The sequence below is a fragment of the Squalius cephalus genome, assembly GCF_949319135.1.
Source record: "Squalius cephalus genome assembly, chromosome: 7".
Lineage (NCBI taxonomy): Eukaryota > Metazoa > Chordata > Actinopteri > Cypriniformes > Leuciscidae > Squalius > Squalius cephalus.
Genome location: NC_137128.1, coordinates 36,154,766 through 36,181,593, shown reverse-complemented (window position 1 = coordinate 36,181,593; position 26,828 = coordinate 36,154,766). Strand labels below are relative to the sequence as shown.

General features: G+C 39.7%; 1 protein-coding gene across 3 annotated transcripts in view; it reads right to left on the bottom strand.

Annotated features, from left to right (window-relative positions):
- epha4b (eph receptor A4b) overlaps window positions 1–26,828 on the bottom strand; it is a 147,213-nt gene that overhangs the window by 8,994 nt on the left and 111,391 nt on the right. For all 3 annotated transcript variants that reach the window (XM_079877071.1, XM_079877070.1, XM_079877069.1), the window contains 6 exons: window positions 23,927–23,994; window positions 23,504–23,629; window positions 22,211–22,396; window positions 5,634–5,695; window positions 3,050–3,259; window positions 741–890 (listed from right to left, as the gene is read on the bottom strand). In XM_079877071.1, coding sequence (XP_079733197.1) covers window positions 741–890; window positions 3,050–3,259; window positions 5,634–5,695; window positions 22,211–22,396; window positions 23,504–23,629; window positions 23,927–23,994 — 802 coding nt within the window. The remainder of the gene's footprint in view (window positions 1–740; window positions 891–3,049; window positions 3,260–5,633; window positions 5,696–22,210; window positions 22,397–23,503; window positions 23,630–23,926; window positions 23,995–26,828) is intronic.

Sequence of the window (26,828 nt, the reverse complement as noted above, 5' to 3'; positions counted from 1 at the left end):
ACTGTTAATGGCTAACCAAGCATCTGGTATGCTATCATTGTACTTTAGTGGAAAAATCAAGTTTAGTAGCAGTTACCATGGTATATTAATGTAAAGAACATCACATTTACATTTCTATATTACTTTATCTAAATTAACTTTTTTTCTATTCCATGGCGTAAAACATTGGAACCTTTCATTGAGTCATGTAACATTCATTGGTACAAGACATCTCCTATATGACTATAACTCATTGCTATGGTTAAAACAGCCCCTGTTCTCTGCCACTTCATGTTCTTAAATCAAATGAGCTATTTTCTTTTAGACATGAAACATTCTTCTGTGTTTCAGAATGAGCACAGTAGATCTAAATCATTATGAGCGGTGCCCTGAAGGTCTTCAAGATTTCTCTGACATTTCCTCTGATGGTAATAAAGGGAGAAGTCAGAAACTGTTAGCATAATATAGCAGTGAGGGATGAAGTGTGTTTCACTGGCTTGTATTAAATGCAGGAGCAGCTGGACAGCTCTCGTTTACGAGGCTCCTAAAAACCATTGTCATTCGAGCGGTTTCTATACAGACATCACCGCAGGAAGATTTTACTTGCAAGGACACACTGCTCGGAGACTCTGCCCTCCCCCCTCCCAAGAGGCTTCAATGGAAATGATATTAGTGGAGATATTAGATATTAGTGGAGCAGATTTCAATTTAAACAATACACGAGAGAACATGAGTGTTTCCAGTTTCTCAAGGACACTTACATCTTGATTAGACATCTCCCAATAAGGCCGTTCTCCATATGAGATCACCTCCCACATGACGATGCCGTAACTCCAAACGTCACTTGCTGAGGTGAACTTTCTGTACGCTATAGCCTCAGGAGCCGTCCATCGAATGGGAATTTTTCCACCCTAAAAAGGAAATAAAAAGATGGTGTTTCTTTAAAATCAGGTACTTTCATATCCCAGGGGCTGATTTTAAATTTGGTTTGCTATATGACAGAAAATGATTTCTGTAATTTTCAAAACTTGGGATTGTCCCTCATTTGTGGCATAATTTCTACCACACCAAACAAGTTTTCTAAAAAAAATTGTGTACTTGGTTACCAAGAGATAATAGTGTCAGTGAAGAGTTTGGGATTAAATATGACACGTCATATAAATAAAAGAATAAAAAAAAATATGTTTTTTAATGTGTGTAATTATGCACAAAATGTGAAAATACACTATTGTTCAAAAGTTTGGGGTCAGTAAGATGTTTTTTTTTTTATTAAGAAATTAATACTTTTATTCAACAAGGGCACATTAAATTGATGAAAAGGGACAGTAAAGACATTTATAATGTTACAAAAGATTTCTATTTGAAATAAATGCTGTTCTTTTGAACTTTCTATCAAAGAATTTAAAAAAAAGTGTCAGTTTCCACAAAAATAATAAACAGCACAACCGTTTTAATCATTGATACTAAAAAAAAAAAATTCTTGAGCACCAAATCAGCATATTAGAATGATTTCTGCATCATGTGACACTGAAAACTGGAGTAATGGCTGCTCTTTTAAAATAGAAAACAGTTATTGTAAATTGTAATAATTCACAATATTATTGTTTTTACAGTATTTTTGAGCAAATAAATGCAGCCTTGGTGAGCATAAGATACCTATTTTAAAAACATAAAAAAATATATATTACTGACCCCAAACTTTTTAACGGTAGTGTATTGCTTAATACTGTAGCAAGAAAAATACTGTATTCCAAAAATGTTAATTTCCATCATCGTCATTTCAACACAATATACAAGCTGTGATGTAGCTGAAATAACATTGTGGTGTAATTTCCATGATAAAAAATTACTGGAAATCTGTGCGGTTAGACATTGTTAGTACACTAATAAAATTAATGAGTGTGTGAAAAATGTGTTATAAGAAATTTAATTCCCTGAAAGTTAAAGAAAGACCCATAAACAAACAGCAGAATAGATACAATATTTGCCTTTCCATTCCAGCACTATGGCGGCGGGGTCTGTATTTCCCTAAATGCCTTTTTAAATAGCTGCAGTAGTTTGTAGTTAATCTCTACAGTCAAAGTCAAACAAAAGACAAACTGGCTGTACTCTATATAGACATACGTGACGAGAGTGCCAAAGAACGGCAGCAGGGCCCATGGGGTAAAATCATTTAAAGAGAATTTCAAAAAGCGATCTTTACAAATTTTTTTAATTATATAAAGTCACAGCAACATAAACGGCTGCTTCGCGTGGCCTGAAGGGTTTTGTCTCTTCATGATTTCAGGGCTTGAAGCACAGGGGCACAGGGCGCTGAACACTTATATTTTAAGAGTTCCTCCCTGTTGAAACACATTTTGTCTCATGCGCGCGCACACACACACGAGCATCAAAAGGCAATCTTCAGGGTTGTACAAGCACCTCCCTCCCTTGTTTGCATGTGACAACAGATTCTCCTGCTGAGTCTATGCTTTGTCCACCCAAGTAGACACTGAAGGCCACACACACACACACACACACAGCCTCGCATCCCTCTCTTGCCCTTGGCCTTCATACGCATCCACAGGGGTGCTCACCAATTACCGAGCTGAGAAGGACAGAGAGCTCTAGAAGAACGAGTGTAGGCTGTCCTGTCAGAAACGGATGTAATTAATACATGCTGTGTGGACAGAGAAACTGACCCCTGAGAAAGCCAACTCACTTCTCAAACATCCCTCCTCTTTCTCTCTGTCTCATCTTAGTTCATTCACACTATCAAAGACATTTAAAGAACATAAGAGACATCTCTTTCTCTATTCAGATCAGACATTTCAATCAATATTTCTTAACTAAGGTCTTAAGGGATTAGTCAGATTTACCGGATTCGCAAAAAAAATGAGACGGCAATGAAAGCTAGCTCTGAAAAAACACTAAATAGATAGCAAACCAAAGCAGAATTTATACAGCACACAAGATGTTACAAAACAATAAACAACATGATTTTTTTTTTCATTTAGTTCTTCCTTCATTCCCTGTTTTTGTAAAATTGATGATGACTCTAAAATAACCTTGACAGGGAAAGGTGTTTTACCCGTGTGGTGTACGCAGCTTCAGGGTCGTCCTCTAGCACTCTGGACAGGCCGAAGTCGGACACTTTGCACACCAGATTACTGTTCACCAGGATGTTTCGTGCCGCCAGGTCACGGTGGACGTAGCTCATGTCAGACAGATACTTCATTCCGGAAGCGATCCCACGCATCATCCCCACCAGCTGAATGACCGTAAACTGCCCATCATGTTTCTGCAAGAGAAAGTGACGGCACATGTTAGTTTTTAGAGATTTTACAGGTGGTGTACACTGTGAAAACAAAGGTTTAAATAGTAACTTTAAACTGTTCTCCTGTGGCAGCAGGATGCAAAACTCAGTGTGGTTTGAACTGGAGCCTTTATTTACATGCAGAGGCAACTATAAGTTGGTTAATAATGCTTTACAATTTGTTCAAATCAGGTATCATGAACTAACAACATTTTTTTACTTTTATTATCTTACAAATCTTTATTATTATATATTATTTATATATCATATTAATAGTGAATATATATTATCCCACACTGGAATAATACAAAAAAATAATTTAAATAATAATAACAATAATAATTATTATTAAAATGAATATTAATTTGCTCAGAAATGTCTGAAGATTTTCTTTCTGTTAAAACTTCTACATTACATTATTCAGACTTCATGCATTTTCAAACAGTCCATTTTCACAGTTCCATTGGTTTTGCCCCGAGGTCTGATTCATTATGCAAAAGACTCTGACCTCTGGTTTTACAGCTCTTTCTGCCATAATTGCTATAATGTTGACAGGCCTTTATTAATGTAAAACCATCTGGATTTGGTGCCTCTGTTAGCTAAACAAAAGAGCTCAGACATCCATTTTGCCTCAAAAACAATCTTCGCAATAAGCAATTAGCTCAATGTCTTAATCTCCATATCTGGGCAGTACACTAATCTTGTTAAAACCCCACTTTTGTACCTCCGAGCAATATCAATCAGAAACATGCGCTCGTATAGTATTTCATGCATCATAATGTGGGTAAGTTAATTACGCTGTGTTTTGTGAAATGTGGCCGCTGATTGATCATCCGGCCTGATCAACTGGTTGTTATCAATCTACTGTCAGAAGCCACACTACTTACAGGAAGAGCAGAGAGACGCAGACATAGAGACAGAGAGAAATCATTTGTTTTTCTACTAGTAAGTGATGCTGCTTAACTGATCTGTCTTCTAATTAAACACATGTAGCTGGGTGGCCGAACTATGAGCTATTAGCCATAAAACGGACCCCATAATTATATTAGCTTTTTATGTGGGCTAAGGGGGTATTTATGGGATTCATTATGTACGCTGCAGAAAGATCGAAAGTCTCAGACAGGCCCGTTTTTAGGGGTGGGGGGTGTTAGATTTCATTTTCATTTTCTTAAAGTGTAGGCAATTAAAAAGAGTCCTGACTTAAAGGAAAACGTATCTGTGCTGTGCGTAATAAAACTTCGTGGCCTGATCCGCTGGGTGACAAAGGCGGTAATAAATTAGTGAGGATTGCAGAGGAGACATTATGGCAGCTTGGTGGAGCGAGCGTAACCTTATTATAAATCTACCGAGTTCATTTACTCACTTCCTGTCTCTGTACGAGACTCATTCGCAACACGTTCACTCAAATACATGCGTTCAAGCGTTATTATTGTTAACTAAAACAAAGATGGGTAGCGCTTTATTTCGATTTCGAGTCCACTTTAGACATTCTACTGAGTTACAGTAAGCAACTTTCCAACTACAAGACAACTGCCAGTAATTAAAGTATTAGTAGACTGTCTGCTTAATATCTGCTAACACTTTATTTTGATGGTCTTCCAACAGACATTCTACTGACTATAAGTAACTTTACAACTACATGTCAATTATTATTATTATATATTCTAATGAGAATTAGTTGACATGTAGTTGCAAATGAGTTAGTTGTCATGTAGTTGTAAAGTTACTTATAGTTAGTAGAATGTCTAAAGTGAACTATCAAAATAAAGTGTAACTCAAAGGCAAAAACTACATTTGTGAGCAGAAAAATGTTATATATTAATAATAATAAAAATATTTAATGCATATAAATAAAAAAAAACTAAACTTTGAATGAAAAATAAACTGAAATAAAACTGCAAAAATAAATAGCAATATAGTGCGTGATGCAGTTTAATTCAACCATTACTCTGAAAAATGTGAATGGCACCATGCAAAATCTATTTTAGATGGGAATATTCTGTTGAGTCTAAACAGAAAATATTGAACTAAAAATAAGTATATAAAAACGCAACAGAATTTTCCATGAAATGAAAACTAAACTGAAACAAACTATAATAACCTTGGAACGTTCGCTGTACAACAGACAGGATGCGAGAGCCCTAATGGACAATACGCAACTGAATCTGTGCTGCCTGAACCAGGCATCCATTCCATGCTTAATTTCCCTCCAGTAATAGACTTTCAGGGAGGTATCCGTGGCTTATACCCTTGAGCGATGCTCGTTTATTGGCTGTAGGTAATTAAATGTAAGGCAGCATCTTAAATGGCATGTGAATATCGGTGTGGACTTGTGCCATGGGCGTTTTGCCTTCCTCACCTTCAGGAAAGTATCCAACGATCCATTCTCCATGTACTCGGTAATAATCATCACGGGCTTGCCTGTAGACATAAAGAAAAAAAAAAAGAAGACAAAAATACAAGATTTACCATCAGCCTAGATGGAAGGAAAAAAAACATAAAATGTCCTAACAGATTGATGATTCTACAAAAATCCACACAGAAATAAATCATGGTAATGGTGTCATTAATCCTTTATAGCTAAGATGCTGAAACACAGGAATGAAGGAGAGAAGAGAGGAGGCGAAACCCTGGCCACAGTCTCAGCCTCTGTCCCGGGCAGCCCCATTATTCAGCATGACAGACCTTCATCAGAGCCTTCCACCATCAAAGACAGCAGTTAATTAACCCTGGATAATCCACTGAGAACCAATTAGAGAGCTTTGTTGCCATGATGGGCGGGCAGGACCGTCAATGAGAGCCGATGGGAGGGCACAGCACCTGTTGTGGTGGGCATGAGCAGTGATGGATCGGTGGTAGATAGCAAGAGGAAGATCTCCAGTAATCTCGACAGTTTAACGCTTAACAGTGCACAAAGTTTGTTTTACAAATGACTGAGGCAAAGCTCCAGACCCCAAACTAAGAAAACAACATTAGTCAGTCAACTGAACACCCCACAACTGCAAGTATTAATCTATTAACTGACCTGAGAAACAACCTCTCAAATGTGACATTGTAATCATAACATACTGTGTACATGTGTAAGTTCATTCATTTCCACAACTGTTTCAAAACCTAATGAGCTGCTTACAGCATTTTAAGGTATTATACAGTAATTGTACTTCTGTCACAAAGGATCCAAAAGAAAATGCTGCTTACAGTATTCCAAAGTAGCTCATGTTAGCCAAATGCTAAAACAGCATCCAACTGGCCAACTAGTGTAAAAAGTGGATGTGTACATACATTTTATTACTTCCATCACTATTTCAATCAATATTTGTTTCTATCTATTGTTGGTGCTTCTCATTAGAGATCAACATGTTAGATTAGCTTTGCTAATCAAACTGTACAGTGCTGTGTTCTGAAAGTAAAGACACCTTCTGTAATGATTTCCACTGATGGCAAGTTTGTTGAGAACCCAAGTGCAACTTTAATTCCAAAACATGATCAAACATAAAGCAAAGGCATGACGAGGCATGGAACTCAAAACATGAACTTACACGACACAATAGTGGTTATAGGAAACATTCAATACTAGACAAAGACACAGAGCAAACATGAGGGCTTAAATACACAGACTAATTACTAGACCTGTGACCAATTATCAGACGATTAACCAATAACAAGACACATGGCAGGATCACATGACAAACAGGGAATCACATGACAAGACACAGAAACATGACAATGACAGGAACAAAAAACAAAACCCGAAACGTGACATAGCCCCCCCTCTATGGGCGGCTCCAGACGCCCAACAAAACCAAAAAAACAATAGGTGTGTTCGACATCAGCTGCGGCTGGATGTAACCGATCGGTGAGAGTTGCCGCATGCAGGAGCTGCAAACGGAGAAGTGAAGTCAGACGCATTCTTCTTCCTGTTGTGACCGCTCACGTGGTGTTTGGATAGCCTACTTTTGTCAAAGTAGTTTGTCAAATACACACGTTTCAGATACATTTCTATTTAATACTTTATGTAGGCTACTACAACAGCGTCTGTTTGTACAAGAATAAAGTTCAACATAAGTCTGTACCATTTAAATACCAATGTAGTGGGGTCTGTTTATTTTAAATCAGTTTTATTTTCATAAACATGACAATATAACATCGCGACTACAAGAAAAGAGATTTAACCGTTATAAAAAACAGATCTGTGAGCATTAGTGGAGCTGAAGTTTTCTTGAATTTTCTCGGGACGAGACTCTGGCGTGGCGGCCATCTCGGGACGAGACTCTGGCGTGGCGGCCATCTCGGTTGAAGGCTTGTGGGCTGGAGCCGATGTGCGTGTTGCCCACACACACACACACAAAATAGCTGTGGCCACTATCATAAGAGCTGTATCATCCAGAGCTGACACGGGCACGGCTGACCTGGCGTGAACAGTCTCTGGCTCGGCATGCATGACGTGAACAGGCAGGCATGACGTGAACGGTCTCTGGCTCGGCAGGCTTGACGTGAACGGTCTCTGGCTCGGCAGGCATGAAGTGAACGGTCTCTGGCTCGGCAGGCTTGACGTGAACGGTCTCTGGCTCGGCAGGCTTGACGTGAACGGTCTCTGGCTCGGCAGGCATGACGTGAACGGTCTCTGGCTCGGCAGGCTTGACGTGAACGGTCTCTGGCTCGGCAGGCTTGACGTGAACGGTCTCTAGCTCGGCAGGCTTGACGTGAACTGTTTCTGGCTCGGCAGGCTTGACGTGAACGGTCTCTGGCTCGGCAGGCTTGACGTGAACGGTCTCTGGCTCGGCAGGCTTGACGTGAACGGTCTCTGGCTCGGCAGGCTTGACGTGAACGGTCTCTGGCTCGGCAGGCTTGACGTGAACGGTTTCTGGCTCGGCAGGCTTGACGTGAACGGTCTCTGGCTCGGCAGGCTTGACGTGAACGGTCTCTGGCTCGGCAGGCTTGACGTGAACGGTCTCTGGCTCGGCATGCTTCACGTGAACGGTCTCTGGCTCGGCAGGCTTGACGTGAACGGTCTCTGGCTCGGCAGGCTTGACGTGAACTGTTTCTGGCTTGGCAGGCTTGATGTGAACGGTCTCTGGCTCGGCAGGCTTGACGTGAACGGTCTCTGGCTCGGCAGGCTTGACGTGAACGGTCTCTGGCTCGGCAGGCTTGACGTGAACTGTTTCTGGCTTGGCAGGCTTGATGTGAACGGTCTCTGGCTCGGCAGGCTTCACGTGAACGGTCTCTGGCTCGGCAGGCTTCACGTGAACGGTCTCTGGCTCGGCAGGCTTGACGTGAACTGTTTCTGGCTCGGCAGGCTTGACGTGAACGGTCTCTGGCTCGGCAGGCTTGACGTGAACGGTCTCTGGCTCAGCAGGCTTCACGTGAACGGTCTCTGGCTCGGCAGGCTTGACGTGAACTGTTTCTGGCTCGGCAGGCTTGACGTGAACGGTCTCTGGCTCGGCAGGCTTGACGTGAACGGTCTCTGGCTCGGCAGGCTTGACGTGAACGGTCTCTGGCTCGGCAGGCTTGACGTGAACAGTCTCTGGCTCGGCATGCATGACGTGAACAGGCAGGCATGACGTGAACGGTCTCTGGCTCGGCAGGCTTGACGTGAACGGTCTCTGGCTCGGCAGGCATGACGTGAACGGTCTCTGGCTCGGCAGGCTTGACGTGAACGGTCTCTGGCTCGGCAGGCTTGACGTGAACGGTCTCTGGCTCGGCAGGCATGACGTGAACGGTCTCTGGCTCGGCAGGCTTGACGTGAACGGTCTCTGGCTCGGCAGGCTTGACGTGAACGGTCTCTGGCTCGGCAGGCTTGACGTGAACTGTTTCTGGCTCGGCAGGCTTGACGTGAACGGTCTCTGGCTCGGCAGGCTTGACGTGAACGGTCTCTGGCTCGGCAGGCTTGACGTGAACGGTCTCTGGCTCGGCAGGCTTGACGTGAACGGTCTCTGGCTCGGCAGGCTTGACGTGAACGGTCTCTGGCTCGGCAGGCTTGACATGAACGGTCTCTGGCTCGGCAGGCTTGACGTGAACGGTCTCTGGCTCGGCAGGCTTGACGTGAACGGTCTCTGGCTCGGCATGCTTCACGTGAACGGTCTCTGGCTCGGCAGGCTTGACGTGAACGGTCTCTGGCTCGGCATGCTTCACGTGAACGGTCTCTGGCTCGGCAGGCTTGACGTGAACGGTCTCTGGCTCGGCATGCTTCACGTGAACGGTCTCTGGCTCGGCAGGCTTCACGTGAACGGTCTCTGGCTCGGCAGGCTTGACGTGAACGGTCTCTGGCTCGGCAGGCTTGACGTGAACGGTCTCTGGCTCGGCAGGCTTGACGTGAACGGTCTCTGGCTCGGCAGGCTTGACGTGAACTGTTTCTGGCTCGGCAGGCTTGACGTGAACGGTCTCTGGCTCGGCAGGCTTGACGTGAACTGTTTCTGGCTTGGCAGGCTTGATGTGAACGGTCTCTGGCTCGGCAGGCTTCACGTGAACGGTCTCTGGCTCGGCAGGCTTGACGTGAACTGTTTCTGGCTCGGCAGGCTTGACGTGAACGGTCTCTGGCTCGGCAGGCTTGACGTGAACGGTCTCTGGCTCAGCAGGCTTCACGTTAACGGTCTCTGGCTCGGCAGGCTTGACGTGAACTGTTTCTGGCTCGGCAGGCTTGACGTGAACGGTCTCTGGCTCGGCAGGCTTGACGTGAACGGTCTCTGGCTCGGCAGGCTTGACGTGAACGGTCTCTGGCTCGGCAGGCTTGACGTGAACAGTCTCTGGCTAGGCAGGCTTGACGTGAACGGTCTCTGGCTAGGCAGGCTTGACGTGAACGGTCTCTGGCTCGGCAGGCTTCACGTGAACGGTCTCTGGCTCGGCAGGCTTGACGTGAACAGTCTCTGGCTCGGCAGGCTTGACGTGAACGGTTTCTGGCTCGGCAGGCTTGATGTGAACGGTCTCTAGCTCGGCAGACTTGACATGAACGGTTTCTGGTTCGGCAGGCTTGACGTGAACGGTTTCTGGATCGGCAGGCTTGACGTGAAGCTCATGCTGAAGAGATACTGTTGGCTTGCGGGGCTCCTCATCTGCAAAGCCCACAGTAAATGACGAGCCGTTCAACAAAAGGGCAAAGTCCATATACTGCACCAGAGTGCAGTGAGTCTTTCACATGTCTTTCAAGACCTCATCACCAAAATCTACCCCATGGCAAAGCCCAGAAAACTCCTCCACGTATTCTTCAATTGGATGGTTATCTTGGCTGAGGCGGAATAGACGAATTGCTGGGTCCATGTTGGTCTAATATTCTGTAACGAATACCACTGGAGGCAAGCTGGTTGAGGACCCAAGTGCAACTTTAATTCCAAAACATGATCGAACATAAAGCAAAGGCATGACGATGCATGGAACTCAGAACATGAACATGAACAAAGACACATGGCAAACATGAGAGCTTAAATACACAGACTAATTACTAGACAAGGGAACACCTGTGACCAATTATCCGACGATTAACCAATGACAAGACACATGACAGGATCACATGACAAACAGGGAATCACATGACACGACACAGAAACATGACAATGACAGTAACAAGAAACAAAACCCAAAACGTGACACCTACCTATTGTACCTTGTACCTTTTTCAAATACTTTTTGTTTCAAATCAAAGTTTGTAATGTTGTCATTCACCTCATTGCTAGTTGGTTTGGTTTATGGATTATAATGCTTTAACAAAGACATTTGAAAAATCCCTATGGGAAAAAATGAATGGGAAAAATGTTTTCATAAATATGACCACTGAAAAAGTGGGTGGGCACTGTTACACTATATTTAACATACACTATGTTAAACCGACCAATCAGATAAATCTGTGGGTGGGATAAGGATATTTACATACAGACTAGCATATTCAGATGACAAATGCATCTTCTGTTCAATTCCTTTAAGCGGTTTTGAACACAAGAAGACATCCTACATGAATGATCACTTACAAGGTAGCTGCTTCTGTAGATATCAAGGCAACAATGAGTCAAACAGAGTCTTACAAACACACTCCCACTTATAGGCATAAGTTATACTTCTGCTGCTACCAATCTACCGCAGGGCATCATCTGCAACCTGATATCTGAAATAAAGCGACAGAGTGAAATAAACAGAAAAAATGTTCCAGCGCCTTGTCGAGTCCCGGTTAACAAGCTCTGTCATATCTCTCTCAATCCTCTGACCTAAATATATCACTCACAGGTCACAGAGAGTTCAACAATTTAGCGACCCTTGTTTCATTTCAGAAACGTCCATGTACAGATTTGACGGAACGAATCAAAACGTGACCGCTGGGGTAATATGACCGTGTCAAATGTGCCTGTTGATTAGTCGGTGCGTATGATTCTGGTGGTGTACACCATGCTTGTCTTTGTAAAAGGGGCATATGAAGGCTCTGTATGAAACTACGCCAAGCGTAAGTAGGTCTCCTCAGAGGAGGCTTATACATATACAGACACTGAATGCTAAGTGGGCATCCAGTGCTTCAGATAGCAGGAAATAGGTTATCATGTTAGCAACCAGATGAGATAAATGTGTTAATGATAAACATTCACTTAAGCAAATAAAATGCATTATTGGATTCAATTTCATACATTACACAATATTAAAATCAGTTTACCAACATTTTAAGAAACAGGTCTAAATTATTTTTATTGGTCGATAAAAAAAATGTTTGCATCGCATAACATCATTTATGCTTTCCGTCATTTTCAGAGTCAAGCTTTTGCTCTTTTCTTATGTAAGGACCTGCGTGTTTTGATGGTTTTAAAATTTTAAGGTAAAAAATACAAAATAAATAATAATAATAATAATAATATATATATATATATAGACAAACCATGTGCAAATTTATAAGTCAACACCAAAGATAATCTCAAAAACGTGGTTTGAAATCGCTGGTGTTTCTGATATCACAAACTACCTTGTAACCAATCACGTCAACGTGTGATAGTCAACAAGTGGACGATTTGAACTGGAGGCGGGGCTAATTTGCATATTCATAGAACATTTACATTTTTACATTTATTCATTTAGCTGACGCTTTTATCCAAAGCGACTTACAATTGCTATGCATGTCAGAGGTCGCACGCCTCTGGAGCAACTAGGGGTTAAGTGTCTTGCTCAGGGACACATTGGTGTCTCACAGTGGATTCGAACCCGGGTCTCTCACACCAAAGGCATGTGTCTTATCCACTGCGCCATCACCACCCCTATACTACTACCCCTATACTATAGAACTACGTATACTAAATGAGGCAAGGTTTTAGAGTTACATTCAACCTATTTTATGATTTTATTTAGCATGACAAATATTTTTTCAAAAAAAAGTCCAGTTACTACTCCAAAAAAAGAAAAGAAAAAAAATTAGTGTACACAGAATGTGTGTCAGTGTATCAGTGTTTAAGTGCTCAGTTGTGGGCTGTTGTTCCTGCCTCTCTCAGGGACGTGTAAACACTAGCCGTGTCAGTGCTGATAAATGACTTATATTCCCGACATCTCCACTCTGGAATACAGAGATATGTGCTCTAGTCATATACAGTATACAGTATATGCCTCTATGAGTTTGTGAAAAACAGGTTTGATCACCCCCCTCTGAGCATCACCACGGCAACTGGCTGGTTATACATCACCTGAAATTAAATCACTATCTCACTGAGATAAATGCCTTCCTCGACACCCCCAAACCTAACCCCTCATGTCTCATCCGAAAAAGGGGGGAAAAAAATTGCAATTGCTTTTACTTTTCAGAGGCAGACTAATGTAGCTGTCAGCCGCAGAAAGAGAAAGAGAAAGAGAGGGAACGGACCGCGGCACACTGTGTTCTGGGAATGGCACGGCGACGGGTGGCAATCTGATGTCACTGTGTGTGTGTGTGACTGCTTTATCAGAAAGACAGTTGAAGCGGCAACTGGCATTGATCCTGAAAGAGCGGGTGGCCGAGGCAGTGGATCCGATCAGAGAAGCTTACGGGGCCTCCCGGGGCCCTGACCTCAGCGTAACAGCCTACAGCCGAACCCAGAGACAGAAAACACGAGATGAACGTGCAGTTAAACACTGCGAGGGTAGATGTGAGGATTTAACAGGATCACGTACGTGCCTTTAACAAATATCAAATCTCTAATGCGGGTGTCCTCCAGATCGGAATTGGTTTCAAAAGCTGGAATTTACCAAGGAAATTAATTTCATACTCAACGCTTGACTAAAGTCTGGCAATTCTTTTTGAAAGGTCATCTAGTGTTGATTTTGTACGTGAGTTTAAGTGCTAAAACAACCGTCAGCTGTGATTACAGCAGGCGTTTAACTAATAAAACACTCCTTGTTATGAGCTCTTCGGAAAACAGCTCTGAAAGATCCGCTCTTGACATTAATCTCTGGCAACCTTGAGGGGATTTTTTTTTAATTTCCCCTCTAATTCATGCGTTATCAAGAGATAATCTGGACATCTGATGTGGCATATTTTCCTGACGAGTTACAAAAAGGTTATGGCACAAGCACACACAAGCATCTCCATCCGGTGCAGAATGTGTGCTCGCTATCACAAAAGCGCACAATAGAGCTCATTGAGAGATTCCTACATTAGCATCACATGTCTTATGAACAGAGGGCAGGCATATCTCTGTGATTTCACCCTCAAGACCCGTTCTTCTCTTTCTGCTTTGTTTCTACAAAGAGAAGAATATGTTTAACCCTTCGTGAACCCTGCATGGCTGGCATAGCAGCCATCTACAATGAGCTCTGTGTGTGTTAGTTAGAGTTTCAACACAGGGTTAGGTTATAGATTTACATACTGTGAAGATCAAAAAACCCTGAGGGTGACACTAAATACAGTTAAGGCAGGTTTACAAATGAATCTTCAGAAGACAATGTTCTGTGTTAATACAAAATAATTTTCTCGATTTCCTTTTCATAAGCGTTTCCCCATATTGCATTACGCATTGCATTGTTTTCTGTTGCGTTTTAGAATTAAAGGGATAGTTCACCCAAAAATGAAAATTCTGTCATCATTTACTCACCCTTAAGTTGTTCTAAACCTGTATAAAGGTACAGTGCTATGCATAAGTTTAGACACCCATGCTAAAGTTGACTAAAAAGAGGAATAAAAAATCATCTTTTGGAAATTGAACTTAATGCCTTAATTTAAAAAATTAGGAAAAATCCAACCTTTAAGGACACCAATTTTCTTTGTGAATGAATAATGTATCGTAAATAAATAAATGTTCTTCCTTAAAATACAGGGTGCATAAGTTTGGACACCCCTATGTTAAATTCCCATAGAGGCAGGCAGATTTTTATTTGTAAGTATTTTTTTACTTTTTTTTTTTAGGATACTATGCATCCTGATAAAGTTCCCTTGGCCTTTGGAATTAAAATAGCCCCACATCATCACACAGACTTCACCATACCTAGAGATTGGCATGGGGTACTTTCCATAAGATCATCTCTCAATGCAAATCAAACTAGCTATTAGGCTAACTGAAATAAAACCATGCCAATCTCTAGGTATGGTGAAGGCTATGTGATGATGTGGGGCTATTTTAATTCCAAAGGCCAAGGGAACTTTATCAGGATGCATAGTATCCTGGATCCATGAAGTAACTGGCCTTTAAAAATAAAAATCTGCCTGCCTCTATGGGAATTTAACATAGGGGTGTCCAAACTTATGCACCCTGTATTTTAAGGAAGAACATTTATTTATTTACGATACATTATTCATTCACAAAGAAAATTGGTGTCCTTAAAGGTTGGATTTTTCCTAATTTTTTAAATTAAGGCATTAAGTTCAGTTTCCAAAAGATGATTTTTTATTCCTCTTTTTAGTCAACTTTAGTATGGGTGTCTAAACTTATGCAAAGCACTGTATATGTTCTGCTGTACACAAAGGAAGATATTTGAAAGAATGTTTGTAACCAAGCAGATCTCGCAGTAAATGATGACAGAATTTTAATTTTTGGGTAAACTATCCCTTTAAGTCCTTTTCTATGACTTTTTTTTTTTCTTACAGTGATATTATGATGCCATTATGGGTTAAAAACAAACTTTGAGAAATAAAAAAAAAGTTATGAAAAGTCACTACAGAAATAAGCAAAACCATTCAAAAGTGACAATGAAGACTTTTACATTGTAACATAAATTATATTTAAAATAATATAATCTTCTGAACTCTCTTAGGAATCCTAAAAATTTTTTTTTTTTAAAAATCACGATTTCCACTTTATTTTCAATATTGATAACAATAGGGTAAAGCACAATGATTTGTGAAGGGTCATTTGAAATTTGACAAAATTATATTTTAAAGTATATTAAAATAGTAAACAGTACTTTTAAACTGTAATAACATCAAATTAACTATAAGAGCATAAGCATAAGTGGCTTCTTTCAAAAACACAAAAAAACTTCCAAAATGTTTTAACAGTAATGTAAATAAATAAATATCTCAAAATTAGTTTTTTTAAACTTTGATCGAATGATTTTCCCAACTGCTGATCCCTCACTACCTTAAAGAAACATGTAAAGACACACACAAAAAAAATTATGAATCACTTATGTTGTTGCACTGTCGTCGTCTTGGATAAAAAGTTTCTGATTAATGAATAAATGTAAAATGTAAATGTGACTATTAATGGCCCGAAATAAAGACTAAGCTGTCATTGTCTCTGATGAAAATAACAGATTGGATTCAGGTCTACATGTGTTGTGATATCTAGGACAGAGATTTTAAAAACATATCCACTTAGATAAAGCTGTCACAGCACGCTGCTGTCAAAGGCATTTTGCACAGAATCTCTTGAACTCTATACATACTTACCGGGGAAAATTGCCGGATAAATCTATTCCCGGGGGAGTCCCTCTGACCTACATGTTTGTATTGCAGGTTCCGTAAAAATAAAAAAATAAAATAAAATGAATACCTGCAACAAACTCAAGTAATCAATATCACATAACACCTCATCTGTGTAATGCAATGCCCCTGTGATTTAGCTCTAACCAGGACTGTAGGATAATCATTAAAGGAAACAGACCTCTGTAGCAGGTGATTTGACATCTAGAGTGTTTGTGTGTGTGTAGACGATAAAAAATTGATCAGATACGAGGCGGATTGGGTAATTGCGAATGGGGAGAGAGGCACACCAGCTTGAACACTTGTGTATAAACACATGTTTGTGTGTAGAGCGGCACACAAGAGGTTTTACATGTGGCCTGCAGTCGTCCCATCAGGACCCCAGCAGTGACACCCCCTAACAAGCTCAAATCAGGCAAGCAGATTGGGCTATTCTCAATCCTGGCTCACCCACAAGGCGAGAACCCCTATTGCAAATAGAGTATTGATTTTACACCCCCATTAAAGCGGTTTTATTTAGTTTGACAGCGGTTACTGTGGGAACAGCAGAACTCATATCTCCATATATTCCTGGCTTTGATCTACAAGGTACTAACTTATAGGATTAAAGAGATATTGACCAGGTTGATACCCCGACGGCCCACTTTGTGTCCTCCCGCTACGATTATGAACAAAAGAACAAAAGACGCTGTTCTTCAACTTTACAATCTTATCGATTTTCCAAATGGTGTTTTAACTAAATGACACATGATGTACTTAGCACTGAGTTGCTTTACAAGTCCTTTCCAAGAACAGCACAGAGACACGGAGGTACATCGCAGCCCTTAATCTACCACAAGAGTCAACGCAATTTAACACAAGAGTCTCCGCAAGACTTTAAACTCTCATTGTCCCCTAAACAAAAGAGCGGCGGCTTTAATGAATGCTTTCTCGAAATAGCAGCCACTTCGTTAGGAGGAAAATCCTTTGCGGTGGAAAGAGTGCGATGAGAGGAGATGATAGCCTCCTCCAAATTGAATGCTTCCAGATTAGGCGATTGTTGGCACATAAAGGAGGAAATGAGAGATACGGAAAGATCATAACTTTTCTGACAAATGACGAGATAGCAATTAAAAGGGCTATTTCCAGAGATTTCTTTTAGTCGCACCATACCCACCATCTACATAACAATGGAAGCAATCACAGTGAGAGGGAGGGTTTGGAACATTATTCTGATAAAGCGCTGTTGATTGGGCCTCTGTTTTGGATTTGTTGATCAGGGAGCCCACAAACAGAAAAAACACACACACGCACACACACACAAAAAAAAACTACATTTACAAAAGCGTCTTTGTGTACATTACTAAAATGAGCCCTGAAAGATAACATTGGGAGGCCAGAATCATTTTGGAAAATGGTCTCAGTTTCAGGCCTGAACAAGAGTATTATATGTAACATTGTTCTAAATTATAAGAAATACTAAACCATAATAATGAGCCTTTAAAATATAAATTGAGCGCTCAAGCGCACGCATAAAGCTCGCAGCAGCGCACTGGCAAAAGTAATGATTATGAATGTGTTGAGAAAAAAAAAAGAGAGGAGACTGTCTGGACAATTTGTTAATTTATTAATAAACTAGTTTTTTCTTGGTCAGTGTTGGCTGCAAAGATGAAGTTGATGACGCCAATTCGTCATCTACCCAGTATAATAGATTGTGCCTATAGAGAGAAATGCAGGTCAAGTTAAACTTACCGCAGTAAGTGCGGTACTAATTCAGCTTCCATACTCCGCACAAACACTTGGATACTGTATGTGCCTATTAATAGCACACATTTATCTAGGTTAACATTGACGTTAAAGCGAGCGGCCATGTAAACTGGCTAACGTTGGCTACTACTTACGATATGATAATCATTACGAATGATAAGCCATGTTTGAGGTCGATGAATTATAGGTGAACGTTAGGATGTCTTGCCTGACATAATTACCACATGGACTAACCGTATTAACGATATGTCCATCATGCGTGACTTCGCAGACGATCTGAGAAATCATAATCGGCCATCCACCGAATCTGCTATTTTGTCTGACAAAGCAGTCAGGAGAATTAGTAAATTAACGTTGGTGGATTTTAACTTGAAAAATAGTGTGTACTGGCATCTTTCCGCGGTTGAAACAACATTCCTTCTGATGTTCATTCATGTTTATTTGATGCAATAAATTAACTTGATGGAAGAGATGATCGGTTCATGAGCAGCTTCAACTGAGGTGATAGTCACGACACATTAAAGAGCCACAAAACGGTATTTATTTTTTAAATTACTTTAAAAAATGACCTAATTTGAAAGTTCAGACTTTGTTTCATATCAAACGTAACACGCTCTGTCCTGTCTGTCGACGCATTGTCAGCGTCCTCTTTGCTCCGCGATGTATTTTTCATTGCGTGAGAACATGATGTGTGGCGTGAGAGCGGAATGGCTTGTCGGACATAGCAACAGTAACTAAAGGGGGCGGGTCTTTGCGAGTGGTTTCTTTTCACAACTGACTAATTAACATTTGGTCGACTAAGCCTCTTCTTGTCGACTAATGTTTAGTTGACTATTTGGCGGCAGCCTTGTTTATTAAAAAAAAAAAACTGTTAAAACTTGATTGACTCATTTGAGTTCCCAGAAGTTCATGCACAACATTTTACATTACATTTTTGTAGTAAAATACATGTTATTGTATTAAATACTGCTGTTTATCACTGTTTATCAGCATTTACAATTTAAAAAAAAATATTTTTCCATTACTTTTGTAGTCCTTTGAGATTGCTGGATTTTTAAACATTATTCTACAATGATTTTTTTAGAGACTGTAGCCTTAGACTGAATGCATTGCTTTCACTTAAACTGCTACTTTATTCATCCAAAGAGTCTGCGTGCCAATGAAATATTTTATTAAATATTTTAGAGCCGAGCAAAAATAAAAGGACATATATTCACTATAAAAATGATTTCAATATCTTTTCATCCATTGAAATGAATAAAAATAATGGCTCATTTATGAATCAGACACCATTAGCGAAGGAGCGAATCAATGATCATGCAGTGGTATATTGAGACACTACCCTGCATATATTTTAGGTTTTTAAAGGTTGCACAAAATGGAAGGATTTTAATGCTGAGAGCTGTTAGAAATGGATGTTTTGAATAACTGTTTGGAGTTAAAGGTTAGCGAGATGTCCCTGATGTTCCCTTGCCCTCTCCTCGGTCCTGCAGCCACTGACCTGCAGAGCAGTGATCTGTGAAATTGCCTCTCTTCGCTGTCATACGTGCAACTATTCACACCCCCCAAGGCCAGAGTACATGCGGCCATATGGACAGTGACATGACTATCACTTTACCCTTCAAAAATCTGTAAGATGCTTAGTTAAAATGAAGATATTTAAGTATATACCACAAGAATAATATCTTACACAAAAGTGTAAATTCAGTTTTTATATGTAAGAATATGTCAAATAGCTTGATCAGAAGTTTTACATGTACTTACTGTAGAAATAACAGTAAATTAAGCAAAATTACATGCAACTAATCCTAATCCTAACACTAACCCTATAGTAAGTACATGTTGTTAATTAATATTACTTAGTACTTAGTGTAAATATATTACACTGTATTTACACTGTAATTACACTGTAACAAAGAGTCAAATCAAAGATATCTTTTTTACATGACAAACATCCTGCAAATTCTAAAATTAGTAAACATAAGCGGTGTACATTTCTATGCCCTCATGCTTGCTTCTAAGAATGTCTCATTTTTTCCCTCTACATCTTCCTCTAAACTCTCTTTTACCCTGTCAAAATCAGGCTTTTTTTAGATTCCGAGAGAGGACCGGTCTATTCCATGAAGACAGAGGTCAAAGTGCACCCCAATGTTGAATGCATTACTCTCACTTAAACCGCTACTTTGTTCTTCCAAATAGTCTGCGTGCTCCGAGAGATACTGAACTGAGCTTTAACCCTGAGCTCCTGATATTTGCTCAGAACATAAATACACCACTTATAACTGGAAGACAGGCAATTAGGCAGCGTCTGCCTTTTCAAAATGAAAAGCAAACTCGATTTACAGAGAAAATAGTTCTGTAAACTGCACAAACCAATGCTAACAAAAGGTCAAAATTAGCATTCCGCATTAGAGAGAACAGAGCGAAAAATGAATAAGAAATGTCGAGACTTCGCTGTTCATATGTGCGCTGCTGAATATTTATGACACTTAAAACACATCCAATTAACTATTTAAATGATTAATATTCATGCAGTCATAAATATGCATACTCTCATTGTTGTGCTCTATAGGTAGTGTGGAGAGTCGCAGACGTTGGTTCAGTCAAAATGACACTTGAAAGAAAGGGTTTTTGTTTGGCGTCTGGTGAAAGCTGAAGTTCTTCGATAAGCTCTTCCCCATTACTGATGCGATAATGAAACTCTTAAAGGTTTCCAACACGCATAACCCAGTGTAAGTCTATCTCTGTCTGCGATAAAGATCCAATTTAGACAACGGCAATAGGCCACAAACATATACGTGCAAATGGCAGTCAAAGATTGGAGAAACAAACGATTAAAAGGAAAAACAAACAAAGAATATAATACGCAAGAAGAAAGTGGCCTCACATTAAGTTCCCAGATAACAAATTTATGTCCTAAAATTTTGCAAGTATTTCCTTTTGGTTGTAAGAATATTAAAATGTCTATTTAAAAAAAGAAAGTGACTATAATGCTATTTAAAGGTTAGTATAACATTCCTGACAACACTCTTTGCATTAACAACTTAGTAAGAACGTTGATTTGTAATGTTCTTCATGTTGCTGAAACTACTTAATGTTTAAAAGCCAACAATATTATCACATTCTACTCAAAATACTAGTGGTATTCATACGTGCAAATGTCACTGACAGAATGTTCTGAGCGTTTTTTTGTTTTGTTTTGTTTTTTGCATGTTCCTATCAGGGTTATTATAGTTAAATGAAACAAAAACAAAATTTGTACTTTTTAAAAATGCTAATAATATTAATTGAAATAAAATAAAATATAACAAACTTAAACTCATTTTATTTCCGCTAGTTGCCATGGGCACATTTCTCATTTTATTTTTTTTAACTTGATGTACAAAAATAACTAAAACTAAAACTGAAATAAAAATGATTAAGAAACAATCCAGACATAATTTAAAAATTTATAAAATTGACAAAACACACAACATAATTACTAAAACTTTAACTAAAAATTAAAACAGAAAATATCAAAAAATAAAACTAAATCCAAAAATATGTATAAAAAAACTATAATAGTATCTCAATTGTACTAACACTGGTTCATATACTTTTGCTAGGGTTTTTTTTTTTTTTTTGGTGGGGTTGCCTTATGGCCCAAGCAAAAAGACAAAAAAAAAAAAAAAGATAATCTACCAGGTGAAAATCAATTTGCAAAGTAACAGACCTCTTCTCAACAAATACAATTCGAAAGACGTTTAACACTTAGGTTTACTTAATATTATTTTAACGTAATGTTAACGTTCTGCATAACGTTCCCTAATGAAAAGTTTTCAAGGAGCCAAACATTCCCTAATGAAAAGTAAACAGTTAACGGGTACATTTAGAGCAAGAATGTTTAGTCAAGCTTTAACCGAGAATCTAGGCTTGCTCTGCAATACATCTGCTGTAGCGAGCCAATACTCTTGTGTGGTCAGATCCAACTCAACAGATCCATTCAGGTGGAACAGTGGAGCTCTGTTCCTGTCCTCCCCAAGACTGAGCACATCAGTGAGTATACAGCACACCTCCATCTGCCTCTTAATCACAATGCCATGAAAACACTTTGTGACCACTGTGGCGGAAAAAGGTTGTTGGTGTAGTCACAATAATCATTTTTTGTCACACTTGTGCTATTCAACCACGCACTGAGCAATGAACTCAAGTGTGCAATTGAAATCTGAAAGCCCTTTTGAGAACAGCTTATTTTTCCCTCAGTGTTTATAATGCAGTGTAAGGTTACTTAAATGTTTCAGTCGATCATTTTAAAAGCCTTTGGGCGAAGGTGAACACGAAAGAACATGTCAGTCACTTACATCTGGTAACGACTCCCTCCAGTCGGATGATGTTGGGATGGTCGAACTGTCCCATGATGCTGGCCTCGCTCAGGAAGTCCCGCCTCTGCTTTTCGGAGTATCCTGCCTTCAGACTTTTGATGGCCACGTAGATTTCTCTCTTGCTGGGGAGCTTCAGACGGCCACTGCAAACCTCACCAAACTCACCTAGGGAGCGACACACGGCTTCCATCAGCGTCAGACTATGACAGGTTTTTGAAGGAAATATGCATACATAATATCCACTTGACTGACTTTGGACACTGATTTTACAACTGTGACTTCAAGCTATTTATATAACTTGATATTTCTTTATTTTAGTTCATTTTTCTAATTATTAGTGAGGTTTATGTTTTAAAAAATAATTTATACAATTCATAATTTAAGGATGTTAAGATTTTTTTTAGTGAGAAGCAAGGCAAAACACTTTATTATTATTTATTTTATTTTATTTCAGCAGACTACATAGCTGCTTACAAAATAGAAATAAATGAACATGAAATATTGAATTGGATCTATCTATCTATCTATCTATCTATCTATCTATCTATCTATCTATCTATCTATCTATCTATCTATCTATCTATCTATCTATCTATCTATCTATCTATCTATCTATCTATCTATCTATCCATCCATCTATCTATCTGTCTGTCATTCTGTGCAATGTCAGATGTGTTGAATTGACACAGAGAGAGTTTGGGGAAAGCTGTGCTATGTGGTGGATAACATCTCAGCCTACGGTTAAACGTGTGTTCTGTTCTCACACAAAGAATCTAACAACATTTCTAAATGGTTTCGTTTAATTCAGATCTCCTAAAGCACTAAAGAACTCTGATGAACACTATTGCAGCCAAATGGAGAGAAAGAGGAAATGAGACAGAGAAAGAATGAAAGAAGCACAAAGTACAAAAAAAATTTGAAAATGGAGAAGCAGACATTCACTCACAGAGAAACCGCTGAGGAAAATGAGATTTCAAAGCGAAGTTCAAACGCAGAGATATGCGGTATTAATAGGTCAGTGTTTCAAACAGCAGCTTTATGTGGGAGGATTACAGTTGGCAGACGTTGTATAATTAGGGCTCAAATACAAATCTCTATTCTTTGACATACATTATCAAAGAACTGCAACTTGCGCCCTTAAAACATTCAGAAAAAGGTTTTATGAAGTGAACAAACCCTAGTGTGCAAGTAGCGACATTTGTATAATGTATATTTGTGATTCAAAGTGATTTTATTTCCACAATTTGGTCTACAGAAGGGTCATACTCTCACCTGCACCTATAACTCTCTCTATACGTATATTAGAGGCATCGATTTCCTTGGCAAAATCTCGGACGGCTTGATTTGGGTCCTCATAAGTGTGGGGGTGAATGTACGTCCTGCTTCCTGGCAGTTTCACTGCAATAAGAAGAAGAAGAAAAAAAGATCACATATGTTTTCACACAGGGATTTTGAGTCCAAGTGAAAACCAAGACACGACTGGACCATAAACCCAAACGGTCTCCTAAAAATGTTGGAAAAGATAAACTCCACAGTGAGGTTGAGCATGAGAGTTTTTGATTTATATCCCACTCTCATAGCTGGAAGAGAGACCTTTTACATTTATGTTACCTCTAAAAACAACCATTTGTTTTGACAATCCATTATGTATGAGTGTTTTGTGTGTTTGTGTGCGAGCTATTTTGGCCACCGTACCTCTCCCGTTCTGAAACTGCATTTTTTCTTCATCTGGATCTTGCTTCGCTTTGATGTAGCCACAATGTCTGAAACGCATAAAAAAGATAAAAACATCACCTATAAAAAGGTGTATTTTATAAACCAGCCATAAAATTGCCATTCAGGACTCGAGAGTGAGGAAAATATTACGATTATTTCCATGCTGCTGAAGGAGATGAAGTTTCCTTCATATAATAGACTCAGCTGTAACATTAATCACTGTTTTCCAGTCTGTATATACTTAAAAGTCACCATGAAAAACATAATTGAAGATTCTTATATTTTTACAGAATGTTGCATTCAGATCTGCTTCCATTTACTTAGTTACGCCCAACTTCCTACGATCCAATCAATTCCCGAAAGACGAAATCAAACCAGCCCTACATTTTTTTTTCTCATTCCTGAAGCTGTTTCAATCGGATATACATCATAATAGGGAAGAAAAGACTATCAAAACTTCCCTTTCATGCTGACTTTAATTGAGTCTGAATGAGTTTGAATGAGTATGCCACCTAAAACATGAATACAACTGTTAAAATTCGAGTTTGAATAAGTGCATGCCCTGATAAAAGTTTGTCTTTGCATATATATGTGTGTGTGTGTTGAGCACACTAGCACATCTGTGAGTAGTCTCTGAGGGCACGTTGGAATGTCTAAAAATACCCACTGGTGTTCTGGGTCTCCGTGGGTATGATTCTGAAACCGTCTGCCTTCGCCTGCAGCAATATAGTGCAACATACCCAGTTATAAAAGCTCCTGGAACATTTTAAACATCGCAGTCATTTGTCAACTAATTGCAGTTGCAGTTTACGCAAAAAAAGTTTCCTGAAGTGCGTTTCCTGAAGGCACATGGTAATGAAATTATAATAGCAGTTTCACATTTTTTAAGTGAACAAGTTTGCCTTTTTATACAATCCTTGCGTAAGATAATCATAAACATGTTTGACTCGGTGTCTGTGATGGAAGCTTGAATATGAGACTAAACACAAGCTCAAAATTCCCTTGTGAAATCAGGAGGTTTATATTTAATATAGAATAAAAATAAAGGGGTGGTCGAGTTGTTACAGGATTGATGTAGTAAATAAATTAATAAAAATAAGGTGCCAGTAATTAAAATATTCAACAGAACATTTTTTATATATGGTTCCTTCCTATGGTTCCAATATAAATCCTTCAGCTTTCAATTAGTTAGGAGAAATTCTTTGAAAATTGCTGCTGGAGGGTTTACCAATATGGACGCCGAATGAACTGACTTGCCTTTGAGTGTGTCTAGAAAGCCATTTATTTTCCTCCGTACCTTACAGCAGGTCATGAGGATGCTTGACTGAAGATCTTCTTGAACCGAATCAGCCTCCGCATCTTCCCACATGTAACTGCCTAATCTTTTATGCTCCTTTGCAAACAGCATTACGCTTTAATGAGAGAAGCTATGAGGGAATTACATTTCCTTTCTTCAGGTTCTCTTCTCCCCTGTTCCTGAGCCTAAACTCCCCTCGGTAATTTGTCTCGAAGTAAGAATCACTCATGACAGCTAATCTGAGAAGAAAATGTAGAACTCTCTCATTACAATCAAGGACTAGTACATTTTAAAATCATATTTTGATTGTAATTGGTTTGGGGCGAGTTCCAAGGCTCCCGTAATAAGCGTGCTCTCCGTTCGGCACGGCGAGGGAGCGGCCGAGCCTGTGATAAGAGTCGGCAGAAGGGAGACAGATGAGCTGGAGGCTTCTGGCTTTTAATTTGGCAGTAATGATGAGGAGAGGGGCCGCCCATGCCAGGGTCACAGGAGCCCAGCCATGGCCAGTTGGCAGGCTGAAGCTGAGTTTGAATGATTCTGTCTTTGGCAAGCGCACCTCACTCAACACACACACATACATACGTGTGTATGCACCACATAGTGGAGTCGATTCCCAGTGTCCATCATGCTCCATCACTTCTGTTTGATGCTGATTTTATTTGGCTGAATCAAACACAAGCTTGTCATCATGTAAACGCCACTAATTGGCTGGACGGATGGATCCCCCTGTGCATGTGTGTGTGTGTGTGTGTGTGCGTGTCTGTGTGACTGTGGAAACCTCGACTCATCTTGTCATTGATGTCAAGGAGAACGAAGAAAGAAAAAAAAAAAAAGAGACAAATGTGCCAAATAAACAAGAATGGTAGGTTAAGGTCATCAAAACTAGAAAACACGCCATTCATTAAGATCGTAACTTTCTCTTGTTGTTTTATGAATGCAATCTGACAAATGTGATAATATCAGCAAATATAACAGCTGTTTATTATGATAGCACTCAGCTATGCTGTCAGGAAAATGACAAGTGCACACCAAAGTACTGTGTGTGTGTGTGTGTGTGTGTGTGTGTGTTGTGACAATGATTTTGCATTCGTTTTTTCTAACGTTTTGTTAGGCTGATTATAATCCATTTACAGAGATGTTTAAAAGTACAACAGTTACATCTGCACCACTTTAACAACTTACTTTTTGAAATACAGGTGTTATTTTGTCATGTCATTTTATAGTTTGTCATGAGATAGATAGATAGATAGATAGATAGATAGATAGATAGATAGATAGATAGATAGATAGATAGATAGATAGATAGATAGATAGATAGATAGATAGATAGATAGATAGAACAATTATAGAGAGACAGACATTGGATGGATAGCTAGCTGGATGGATGGATGGATGGATTAGATGAAAATGTGCAGATTCTATGCTGCATACGTCAATAGGGAACATACATTTCCATTACATGGTGTGTATGCGGATATTGAGGATCACAAATCTTCTAAATCTGTTCTCACTGTACGTCTGTATGGCTGACAGGCCTCTCAGGAATCTAATGAGAAAAAGAGCATCTTGTATTGACAAAACGTC